This window comes from Rattus rattus, chromosome 16, assembly GCF_011064425.1.
Source record: "Rattus rattus isolate New Zealand chromosome 16, Rrattus_CSIRO_v1, whole genome shotgun sequence".
NCBI lineage: Eukaryota > Metazoa > Chordata > Mammalia > Rodentia > Muridae > Rattus > Rattus rattus.
Window position 1 is genome coordinate 2,546,722 of NC_046169.1, and position 12,845 is coordinate 2,559,566.

General features: G+C 49.9%; 1 protein-coding gene across 1 annotated transcript; it reads right to left on the reverse strand.

Moving 5' to 3' along the window:
- Positions 1 to 2,692: 2,692 nt before the first annotated feature.
- On the reverse strand, positions 2,693 to 6,743 carry LOC116885847. Its single transcript, XM_032887185.1, is given in 7 exon segments — positions 2,693 to 3,372; positions 3,375 to 3,722; positions 3,725 to 4,243; positions 4,246 to 5,731; positions 5,733 to 5,827; positions 5,830 to 6,051; positions 6,668 to 6,743. Coding segments are annotated over 7 exon segments (3,426 nt in total).
- Positions 6,744 to 12,845: the final 6,102 nt, after the last annotated feature.

Below are 12,845 nucleotides of genomic sequence, written 5' to 3' on the forward strand. Positions count from 1 at the left end.
GGCAGCTGCCCCCATTCTTGCAGCTTACGCTCCATCCCAGTGATGCTATAGATCGTAGAAACATACAGTAAGGTAAAGATGTCCCAGGAAGGCCTGACCAGGTCTTGTACTTGGCTTTGAAAGAGCCCTCGCTTGCTCAAGTCGCGAGTCAGCGCACACCCAAAGACACACAGACGACCGACCGTCTTGCTGTAAACACACGAGGCAGTTTAATTTGGCAGAGCGCTCTGGCTAACACGTATCTCACGCAGGAGACAGAGGAGTCAACCCCGAAGCCTAGAAGCTTAGGGTCTATATAGGCAAAGTTGGGGGGGAGGGAACAGGGGCTCCTAGCGCGGCAACGGATCTGCTTATTGCACAGGCACGAAGCAAATCCGGGGGAAGGATCAGGCTTTGATCTCCAGAGAACAGTCCTTTGATCTCCTGTTCTCAGGGTGGGTGTTTATCTGAGTTGACGAAACATCTGGTAAAACTCCAACCTTGGCTCCCTAGAACATTATCTATGGAACACGATGGGGGCTAAAACAAACATCATAAGGTGGGGGTAAGGGTCTGGGCTCATTACTCACTTGGACATGTCCGGGGATGTCTCTCTCAGGAATTGTCATGTTTGCCATTATGCATCCTCCCTATCTCTGATGGTCTGCCGGTCCCTGGGATCTCTCCTCCTTTTCCCAGCCCATCTGGCACCCTGGGGTCTAGGGTTAATGAGTCAGCTTGCCCGCCTGCATTTTTAACTGTTTGTGCTCATGAGTCAGACTCTGTTGCCATAAGTTTTAAACTACTCTAAGATCTCTTTCATTCCCCTCTTCTTTTACTGAGTAATTCTAATCTTAGAATTTTGCTTTCGATATTTAGTAGCATCTCACTCTAGGCAGAAAGACTCGTATACGGCTCTATCAGAAACTCTGACTGACCAATACCGTTGTCTCAATACCATCAATTGAACAGCACCCACCCGATCTTTAACAAAAGCAATCAGTCTATTAGCCACACATGAGCCCAGGCAAATCATCCAGGGAGACTGGGTAAACCATGACTCAAATCAGCCTTGTTGGGCATCTCTATCTTTCTGCCTTTTATCTAGTCTTTCTCTGAGCCTCTGCATGGAGTCTCTCACCCATCCTTTAGGAACATTAAGTCTAACCCCCTCCTGTTCTGAAGCACCACTTCCGACAAGGAGGTCAAAGATTTTTCTAAGTTGGTGATGGATTTCTCTAGTATCTCTAAATCTTCATTAATGGCAGTTCTGAGAGCATTAAGGCCCTGTTGTCCGGTGGCCAATGCTCCTGTCCCTATTCCAGCGGCGATGCCTGCCCCTAGCAGTATAGCTAGAGAAAGAGACACAGGCTCCCGTTTGTGTCTTCTAGACCTAAGGCCGAATTCATTTTCAAAATTATCAGCAGTTTATAGTAAATTCTGGGGATTAGTTGTATTAACACACAGAAATCTATAGTTGGCCTAAACGTACTTGTGGACACACAAGGGATGAGTCCGGTATTGCATGCCCACCACTGATTGGGTCCTGGTACCAGATAATGCGTGGAAGCAGTTCTGTAACTAACTACTGTTCAGTTACACAAATGCTTATGGGAGGCTGGAGGGGTTCGCAAACAGAGTCCTGATCTGGATACTTCAGTCAAGGTCAGGTTCTTTTCAGTTCCCCAGAAGCATGAGTGATGGGAAGTAGTATTATTGAAAATACGACTCATAGCAATCCCCTCATAGTATAGGGGTGCTATCATTAAACACAGCCAACAGGATTTGGTAGTGGCTGGACTTGTATCATTTAAAGCACGAAAAGCCCCAATAACCAGATTAAGTAGTCGTTGGCCCATCGAGGGTTCTGGGGTGGGGGTGGGGGAAGAGGTTAGAGAATCCAGAGAAGTAATGGGATCAGAAGGGGCAGTGGTCGCCGACATAGGTCGAGCATGTGCTAGGGGTCTGGTAGGTGGGCCTTGTTCTGGAAGAACTCTGTTAGGTTTTACGGGAGGCAGACTTGTTAAAGTCAACTTAATTCTGAAAATAAGTCCAGGGTCCTTCCCCGCATCATCTATTCTCAGTCCCCAGTTATTCCCTCTAAGCCAGCTCCGATGGTCTCATTTCCCCGTGTCTGTGAACCTTATGACTGTGGGGTTGCAGTATCTGTCTTTGCAAGTCCCTTTTGGGCTGTTGCCATGGGCACACTTGTTTTCAGGGTATTTAGAACTATCTCTCTCCCCTTGGTTTGCCTTGTCATAGCTGCTGTTCCCTTTTACCGTAATCAAATCCCAAGTGGAAGTGGGGTTCCAATAAGCCTCACCGGTAGACTCACAACCCCATGCAGCACAATAAAAATCAGAGGCCCCTCCACATTGGTGTCGAAGCTTCCACCCGTGGCCCTGACCAGGGCAAACATAGAATTCTGAAGACCGGAGGTTAGCTCGGTAGAACTGCCCCGAGCACCCAAACGTACCTCCTATTCCACTTGGGATGCATTGCCTTTCGGCTGCTGGTTTGGAAAGATCAGTATGGTCAGGGAGATCCCAGGTGAATGATCCGGTTGCCAATTTACAAATATCTGGCATTAGGTCCGGCCACCAGGTCCATGGAGGGTGTACTGCAGTGATCGACCAGACAGTGTTCCCCTCCTCATTGATCACCTCCCAGATTTGTTGTATTGGGGGATGGGGGTTGCTGTCCTGACTCACAGTCATGCCTTAAGAGGATTATGAGTCTTTTCCAAGATCCACTCATTTTGACGAGCCTCAGGAGGAGCCCTTTTTACATGTGAAGCGTGGACCCAAGCGGGAGTTCCTTCTACCTTGATGGCAGTTGGGATTGTTAACAGTACCAGGTAGGGTCCCTTCCACCGCGGCTCAAGGTTTCCAGCTCGGTGTCTCCATACTAAGACGGCGTCTCCAACCTCGAAATGATGAGGAACAGAGGGGTCCCCAGCGGCGTAAGTGTCCTTCAGCTGTTCCCAAATTTCTCGCCTGACCACCTCTAGAGCTTTCAAACAGGCTAAAAGAAGGGTAGAAGCCACAAAATTGTCATTAGGACGCGCCAAGCTTTTTAGGGTTTCGAACAGGGGTGGTGGTGTGCCAAACAGTATCTCAAAAGGTGTCAGCCCTAACAGTCCAGGCATATTCCGTACTTGGAACAAGGCAAGGGAGAAAAGGGCTATCCAATCACCCCTGCTGGTCTCTAAGGTCAATTTAGTTAAGGTCTCTTTTATAGTTCTATTCATTCTTTCTACCTGTCCTGAGCTCTGGGGTCTGTAAGCACAATGCAGTTTCCAATTTATCCCCAATTGTCTGGCCAGTCCCTGACTTACCTGGGCAATGAAGGCAGGTCCGTTGTCTGACCCAATTACCTTAGGTATCCCGAATGGGGAAGAATTTCTTCAAGAATCTTCTTAACCACTACATTAGCCGTTTCCTTCTTGGTGGGGTATGCCTCGACCCACCCTGAGAAGGTGTCTACGAAAACTAAAAGGTATTTATTACCGTACCGGGCTGGTTTGACTTCAGTGAAATTGACCTCCCAATAGGTTCCTGGTTGATCTCCTAGCAAGCGCTTTCCTGCGCAGAGCTTACTGGTCCCGGCACTAGTGAGGGCACAAGCCCGGCAGCTTCTTACAAGATCTTCTGCTGTTTTCTGCAGTTTAGGGACGTAATAAGGGGACTTTTTGACCAGTTCTACTATTTTTCTGGGTCCTAGGTGGGTAAGGCGGTGTGTATTAGGTATTTCAATCCCTCTTCTTCTGTGAGGATCTTTTTTTCGGGAATCTCCCCCTCCTGTTGGGGCACAACTCTAGCCACTAGAGTCATTGGCCCTTGTGCCGACTCTTTGACCGTTTGGTCAGCCATCTGGTTCCCTCTCTCGATGGGGCTGGTCCCCTTCTGATGTCCAGGGCAATGAACAATTGCCACTCTGCGGGGCAAATGGATAGCCTCTAACAGGCTGAGAATCTCTTTGTTCTTGATGTCCTTGCCCTCTGATGTTAGCAGTCCCCGCTGTCTGTAAATCGCCCCGTGGACGGGAGCTGTAGCAAATGCATACTGGCTATCAGCATATATGTTGATAGCCTTCCCTTCTGCCAGCCTTAGAGCTTGAGTCAAGGCAATAAGCTCTGCTTTTTGGGCTGATGTTCCTTCCGGTAAACTGCTGGCCCAGACGACAGATATTCCGTCCACTACCGCTGCCCCAGCTCTTCGATTACCTTCTACCACGAAGCTACTTCCATCTGTGAACCAGGTTGCACCCCAGGCCATGGTTGGACAGTTAAGTCTGACCAGGTTCCTGTTTCCTCAGCCAATATCTCTTCACATTGATGTACGGGGTTTTCGCCTGCCTCAGGTAGCAAGGTAGCAGGGTTAAGGATGGTGGGTGGAGCGAAAGTTACCCGTTCTGTCAGCAACAAGCTCTGGTAGTGGGTCATCCGGGCGTTGGTCATCCAACGATCTGGTGGTCTAATAATGCTCTCGAGGGCGTGGGGGGCCATTACTGTTACACTCTGGCCCAAGGTTGGCTTATTGGCATCTTTCACCACTTCCGCCGTAGCTGCAATCGCTCTCAGGCAGGAAGGCCACCCACTGGCCACAGGATCAAGTTTCTTTGACAGATAAGCCACAGGCCATTTCCAGGGTCCTAAAGCTTGGGTGAGGACCCCTCTGGCAACTCCCTTCTGTTCATCGATGTACAAGATGAAAGGCTTTTCCAAATCGGGCAACGCCAGGGCAGGGGCTTGCAGCAGTGCCTTTTTGAGAGTCTCAAAAGCCAATTGGTGTTCCCTGGTCCAAATGAACTTCCCTCTTTCTTTTGTTTGAGGGTATAATGGGGCTGCCAGGGTGGCAAACCCAGGAATCCAAAGTCTGCAAAATCCCGCGGTCCCCAGAAATTCTCTTACCTGGCAAGGGGTGGTTGGGTTTGGGATCTGCGTCACTGTTCGTTTTCTGAGCCATCGTTGCCGGTCTCTCAGGGTGTATCCCAAACACGTTACTTCAGTCCAGCATAATTGTGCCTTTTTGGCAGAAACCCGATACCCCAACTCACCTAATTCGGCCAGGATTTTCCGGGTCCCGAGTTCGCATTCCTTGAGGGTCTCTGCCGTCAGTAGATCATCTACGTATTGAAGCAGGGTCACCTGGGGATTATTAGCTCAGAAGAAGGCCAGGATCCGATGTAGCGCTTTGTCGAATAGGGTGGGGGAGTTCTTGAACCCCTGTGGCAATCTTGTCCACGTGAGCTGTCCAGTTTTTCTGATTTTGGTGTCTCGCCATTCAAAAGCAAACAGGGATTGGCTGTTCGGGTGCAATCTCAGACAGAAGAAAGCGTCTTTGAGGTCTAGAACTGTATACCACATTCGTTTAGGCGGTAGTGTGCTAAGTAAGTTGTAGGGGTTAGGCACCGTAGGGTGGATGTCTTGTACTTGTTTATTGACTTCTCTAAGGTCCTGAGCTAGGTGATAATCGTTGGTCCCTTGCTTTTTTACTGGCAATAAGTGGGTGTTCCATGAAGACTTGCAAGGGACTAAGATTCCCTGCGGTAACAGTCTTTCGATGTGGGGGCATATGCCCTCTCTTGCCTCTTTGTTCATGGGGTACTGTTGGACCCCAATGGGTGTGGCTCCAGACTTGAGCTCAATTACTATTGGAGGGGCCGGTCTAGCCATCCCCATTCCCCCTGTTTCAGCCCAGGCCTGACAAAACTGAATCAACCAATCTCGTATTTCTTCTGGGGGATTTTTTTATCTCTTGGTGAAGCTGATACTCTTCTTCTAACTGTAGGGACATCACTAGGGTTCGGTGTGCCTTCGTCCCCCAGGACAACTCTGGTCCGGGGGGGCAAATGTTATTTGGGCCTTTAGCTTGGTTAGCAAGTCTTTGCCTAGTAACTGCATAAGGCACTCTGGAATTACTAAAAATGAGTGGGATACTTGATTTCTCCCGATGTCTACAGTCCAGAAAGAGGTCCAAGGATATTGTTTCTGCCCCGTCGCCCCAATCACCAATGTCTTTTTATCTCTCACCTTTCCCACAGGTTTATTGAGTACTGAGTATTCTGCTCCTGTGTCAACAAGGAAATCTATGGGGGTCCCCTCCACTCTTAGTTAGGGGAGGGGGACCGAGCCCCATCTCCCCTAATCTTCATCAATTTTCTCTTTCTTCTTGGGGCGCTCTCGGGCCCAATGGCCTTTTTCCTTGCAATAGGCACATTGTTTTTTTCTAGGGGTAGTCTATCTTCTCTGGGTCTCCTTGATCCCTCCCTCCTTCTGCCGTCGCCCAAGTTCCCTGTCTGTCTGAGCCTGCCTGTTCCCTGACGTCTTCCTTCTCCTACTACTGCGGCCAGCATCCTAGTCAGATTCTTCCCCTGCCTCCTTTCTTTTCTTTCCTCATCCTCAGTTCTCTCTCTCTTCTCTCTTTCTTGATTCTCTTCCTCTGTCTCTCTCTTATGATAAACTTTCTCAGCCTCTTTTACTACATCCCTGATGGTATGATCTTGCAGTCCCTCAATGCGCTGTAGTTTCTTTCTAATATCAGGTGCTGACTGTCCAATGAAGGCCATAATTACGGAGGCTTGTTGTCCCTCCGACATAGGGTCTAAAGGGGTATATCTCCGGTAAGCTTCCATGAGCCTCTCTAGAAACACTGAGGGAGGCTCAGTCGCTCCCTGCTTCTCTTACCTTCGCCAAATTGGTGGGCCTCCTTGCGGCCCCCCTGAGACCTGCCACTAGAGCCCGGCAGTATGTGGACAGCCATTCCCTACCTTCCGCCGTGTTGTAGTCCCACTGAAGACGAGTCAAGGGAAATCCCGCATCTATTTCATCTGGGTCTGGGCAGGGTGTCCAGCATCATCTCAGATATTCTTGCAGGCCTCGAGGAGAATTCTTTCCCTCTCCTCAGTGGTGAATAAAACCTGCAAAAGTTGCCGGCAGTGATCCCACGTGGGTTGGTGGGAGAACATCTGGGACTCTATCAGACCTGTAAGTCCCGTTGGGTTTTCTGAAAAAGGTGGGTGGTTAGTTTTCCAATTATAGAGGTCGAAGGATGAGAAAGGCCAATACTGTAATCGTTGTAACTCATGTGGGCTTGTTGGTGATGGTCCGACGGCCCTAGGGGGCAGGGCCATGGTGGAATCGGGCCCCTCTGGGGTGGCTCCTCGGTGGCTCGTAGTACCTGCCGAGGGTCCAACCAGGGCCGGGGTTGGGGCTGCCGGTTGTGGGGGTTCTGGGATATGGTGGGGGCAGTGGCGTAGGCCATTCAGGAGGTTCTTTAATTTCAGGATCTATTTTAGGGACCGGCTTTGGTGGGGCCCTGGGCTCACCTCCTTCAGTTTGCTGTAATTTCGATTTTTCTTCCGCAGTGCCTTCCTGTATAACCAGGACTCGGGAGCTTGGTGGGCGAGGGGGGATGAAGGGTTTGACCCACCGGGGTGGGTAGTGGACTAAGTCTTCCCACACGTGTTCCCACACGGTTGGTCTGGATGCGATCCCAGTCCTTCCTGAAAAATAACTGCTCTGACAGCTCTAATGGTAGGTAAATCAAAAGTCCCCTCAGGCGGCCAACTTACACCAAAAGTCGACCATTCTGAGGCACAAAGAGTCTGCCAGGGATTCTTCTTAATTTTTACTGATAGGTTATGTCTTCTTGCCCTAACGTTCATCTAATGGTCCCAAGTCGAAGACAAAGCGGTCGTCATGGTTTGTCCCATTTCAAACACCACACAATACAGAAACAACACAAAAACACAAGGCACTATCACGTAGACACACTCGTCCGCGCTTGGACTTGTACAGCCAGCCGAACGCTAGTTCCGATGGGGCAGGCTTCCGTACCTTCCCGTGAAGAAGGAGCACTCCATCTCCTTCATTCCGGGGGAAAAAAAAGCAGTCAGGCTGTCCTGACTCCCCTTCACCCTCAGGGCGTCCCCCAGGGTTGCAGCCTGCGGCCCTAGCATGTCTGCCTCTGCATCCGCTGGGTCCTTACGGCCCACAGTGGCGGCTGCCAGAAACTGAAACCGAAACACAAAATTAGCAGCTCTACACACAAACACACGAAATGCACACAGACCTACCTCCGAGGGATCGTTTGGGGTCCTGGGTAGTCACGCAGATCCCGGATTAGCCCCCCAAATGAAAGAGCCCCAAAGGGAGGCCCCCCTCAAGTCTCGAGTCAGCGGCACACCGAAAGACACCCAGATGACTGTCTTGCTGTAAATACACGAGGCAGTTTAATTTGGCGGAGCGCTCGGGGCCAACGCAGGAGACAGAGGAGTCAACCCCGAAGCCTAGAAACTTAGGGTCTATATAGGCAAAGTTGGGGTGGGGGAAACAGGGGCTCCTAGCGTGGCAACGGATCTGCTTATTGCACAGGCACGAAGCAAATCCGGGGGAAAGATCAGGCTTTGATCTCCAGAGAACAGTCCTTTGATCTCCTATTCTCAGGGTGGGTGTTTATCTGAGTTGATGAAACATCTGGTAAAACTCCAACCTTGGCTTCCTGGAACATTATCTATGGAACACGATGGGGGCTAAAACAAACATCATAAGGTGGGGGTAAGGGTCTGGGCTCATTACTCACTTGGACATGTCCGGGGGATGTCTCTCTCAGGAATTTGTCATGTTTGCCATTATGCATCCTCCCTATCTCTGATGGTCTGCTGATCCCTGGGATCTCTCCTCCTTTTCTCAGCCCATCCAGCGCCCTGGGGTCTAGGGTTACTGAGTCAGCCTGCCCGCCTGCATTTTTAACTGTTTGTGCTCATGAGTCGGGCTCTGTTGCCATAAGTTTTAAACTACTCTAAGATCTCCTCTTTCAGTTTGGCTTTCCTCTTTTAACAAAACCAACCTGTGACATTCAGATTTTTAGAGTCTTCTCTTCCTCCTCCAAGAGGCCACTGCCCGTTCATGTCTACTTACTCCACAGCTGGGGGCCAAGGTCCCATCCATACAGGTACACAGGTTGGGCTGGGAGCAGAAACCATTGCTGCAGGTGTGCCTGCACGCAGCTGGAAAGACTGTATACAGCATCAAGATCAGCACCCAGGGCCTTTGCTATGGCTCTCTGGGAAGAGGAACCTGCTGCATGAACCTGATGACTTGACCTTAATTCTCAGAACTTATGTAAAGGTGGGAGAAGAGAACTGACTCCAGAAAATTGTCCTCTGACTTCCATGTGTGTCATGACACGTGTGCCTCCACACACTCAACATGCACACACAAAACAGTAGCTAACTCCTACCCAGCAGTGGTAGTGCACATATATCAACCCAGCACTTGGGAGGGATGCATCAGGAAGGATGGGTGGGTGGGTGGGGGTTTAAGGAAAGGGTAGAAGGACAGACAGAAAGGGATGAAGGTGTGAAGGAAGTGAGAGAAGGGAAGGACTCAAGTCATATCTAATTCTCAAGCCAACGATGGCCAGGCTGGCAGAAGGCCCAAGGTGGGGCTGGTCCTCCCTAGCCACAGTCCTGTTCATACTCCATATACATGGGACACTGTCTATGGCTCTATCTAGACTGTGGAGCTGGAGTAACCTACAGTTCCAGGAGAGGTGATCTGGTCATGAGAGCTGAGCTGTGGGGCACAGAGGCTGGAATGATGGGATTCAGAGTCTGGAGACAGAGATGCTTGGGTTGGGGAAGAGGGTGTGAAGTTAACGCAAAGACAGTGTGAGGTACCTGAAGAAACCTAGAGACCGGGAAGAAGACAGGAGAGCGAGATGGAAATGGTAATATGGGGTGGCAAAAGAAATGAATGCAAGGTGGGTAAGATGATTCAGACGGTAAAGCACTTGCTTCCAAGCCTGATGGCTTTTTGATCCCCAAGACCTATGAGGTAGGAGAGAAGAGATTACTGGAAATTGCCTTCTGATCTCCACGGGTACACCACAACATGCTCCACCTATTCAACAAAGTGAATAAAAAAAACTTTTAAAAGAGAGAAACAAATGCAGCACGTCATCCTGGAGTCGAAGGACAAAAGCGTGGGTCGCTAGTGCAGCTCGCCCAGCAGCCTCAACCTAAGTTCCAATTCCATATATGGTCAGTGTTGGGATTGCTGAGAGGTGGCTGGGAGGACCCCCAAGTGTCCCCTGCCTGTGTTCCCCATTTTCACACGTCAATACTCATGAACAATACATCAACTCCTGCTAGGCATGGCTCTTCAGCCAGAGCAGCAGTAGGCAGGAAAGTGGGGACCACATACATAGGGCCTCTGGGAGGAAGAGTGTGGTGTAGCCCCCTGTCCCTTCACCCTAGGACAGCCGTTCCCTGCTCATGCCCCAGGTGTCTTTCAGTGTCCCAGGTATCACACATCACTGTAAAAGGATGGCAGGCCTGCCTCATCTCACACAGCCTGGACTTGCAGTTTCCAGGATCCCATCCCGGTGGCCTTGGCCATTTTCCATGCAATATAGAACCATCCAGGCCAGCAGAATTCGAGATGGAGGGCCCCAGGCTGTGTGAAAGACTCCAGATTCTCTCCTTAACCAACATGGGCCTTCCAGAGTCTTGGAGGCTGCGGGGGGTGGGGTGGGGTGGGGTGGGGTGGGGCAAGCAGAGTCAACTCCGGGTTGAACTGTATGGCAAAGGGGTGCCCCATAGGATTAAAAGCAGTGGGGAGGCCACCTCGAAAGACACTGGTTCTAGCTCTGGAGAACAGGTAAGTGACCAGGGAAAGCTTCTTGAGAGAGGCATGATTTTTTTTAGTGTGTTTGTATATGTGCATGCATGTCTACCTCATAACATGCATATGTGCATGTGTAGGTCACAAGTCATTCTCAGGAATCATCACCCTGTTTTGTTTTGAGATAGGGCTTCTTGCTGTACTCAACTCATCAAGTAGGCTAGGCTAGCTGGTGAATGAATGGGCCCCAGGATCCTTCTCTCTTGTCATGCTCAGTGCCATCATTTTTAAGTGGGTCCATTTTTAAGTGAACTCCATGTGGGTGCTGGGAATTGATCCTAAGCTCTCTGGAAGATTGATGAATGCTTGAAACTAACATTGAGAATACACTATAGCACTGTGGTACATGGTCTTTATCCTGGCACTGGGGAGGACACAGGCAGGTCTCTGTCTCACTGGCTAGCCAGTCTAGACTACTTGTCAAATCTCACATCAGATCCTGTCTCAGGAATCAAAGGCCCGAGGCACAGTACCTGAGCTTGACCTGTGGCCTCTAAATGTATGGGGGTATGTATGTGTACCCACACATGCATGCACACACACCTACACATCCCACACTTAAATAAATGGGTGAGTATTAGGAGGCAGCTGGGTATTTGACATTTGTATCTCGTTCACCTGTGGGTAAAGCAAGACTATCACATGGTTGGTATCACAAAGGATACAAAGTCTACCCATCCACCCATCTCCAAAGATGGCTGGCTCTTTCCTTAGGCAGGAAGGATGAGTGAGGCAAGGGTACTTTGGTGACAAAGCTCAGCCCAGTAAAGGCATTTGAGAACTTGAGTTTGATCCACCTGGACCCACACAGTGAAGAGAGCCAACCCCCACAGATTGTTCTCTGACCTCTACACATGCTTTCCCTGCTCCCACACAAACTGAGCACATTTCTAAAGTGTGATAAAAATCGTGTGTTATATTTCTTCTGTAGAAAGCTTGGATGGACCCTAGAGACCTAGCTCAGTTGGCAGAGCGCTTACCCAGCATTTATGAAAGCTGGGTTTCATCCCCCGGGGCCAGCTCTGCAGAAACCTCACATGGTGGTACGTATACGTGTCATACAGGAAAATACAGGCAAAAAGATAGTGAGTTCAAAGCCTTCTGAACTAGAAAGTAACACCCTGTCTCAAAAACAGGTTGGAGAGTGAGAATTGGACCATGAGGTGAAGTGAGAGTCTGATGAAATGTTACTAAACTGTTGTTTGAGTAGTGTTTCTCAGTCTTCCTAATGTATTAACTGTGATAACCCTTTAAAACAGGTCTTTGCATTGTGGTGACCTCAACTATAAAATTATTTTTGTTGCTACTTTTTAACTGTAATTTTGCTACTGTTAAGAATCATGATGGGAGTAGAAGTTTGCCAAGGGCTGAGAATTGCTGATTTAGTGTATAGCACTGGCAGGGAGGGGAAGGGGATGCTTGTCTTGCTTCCAAGTCGATGTGATGATCTACATGGCCGGTGCTCTTTGCTCTTGGAAGTTTCAGCTCACCATCACCCCCCCTCCACCTGCCACCTCCTGCCCCCTCTCCTGGGAGCGGAAGCGAGCACGCAGAGACTGAGACACAGCAGAGACCAGACTTCATTGGACCGTCCCACGCTCTGCAGCTCCTAAAGCTAGTCCCCCAAGGTTTGTTGAGTCAATGAATTGCCTCAAAGGAACTTGGATAGGAAGATCCATGCTTCCTCACCTTCCTGTCATTTAAGACACTGCCTGTGAGAGAATTAGGAATTCTAGGAAGGAGACACCCCTGAGAGTGTGCTTGCGACTATCTCTAGCCACCAAAGCTACAGAACCTCGTTGGACCCTCAGAGTGGTCCTCTGCCTTCATCTACGGACCAGAAACTGGAAGCCCTTGTGATTTATCCCGTAGATAAATGTTTTCTCTGAGCATGCCCAATAGACTGTGGAGAAAGGAAGGGGCTGGGCCAGGGGCTGCAAGGCTGCATACAAAGGAATGCTCTGCTCCACCTGGTCAGGCGCCCTCTGGCTACTTGTGGACCTCCCCTCTTCCGCATTCTGGTGGTCACCCCTTCTCACACCCGCGCCCTTCCTACCTGCGGGGTCTGCACGAAAAGGCAGGAAACAAGGTTCAGGAGCTTGGGGCCCTTTGGAGCATCAAGTGAAAGCCTGAGAGGGCTGAGCTCCAAATTGAAGGCAGGAGGAATTTGGGGGAG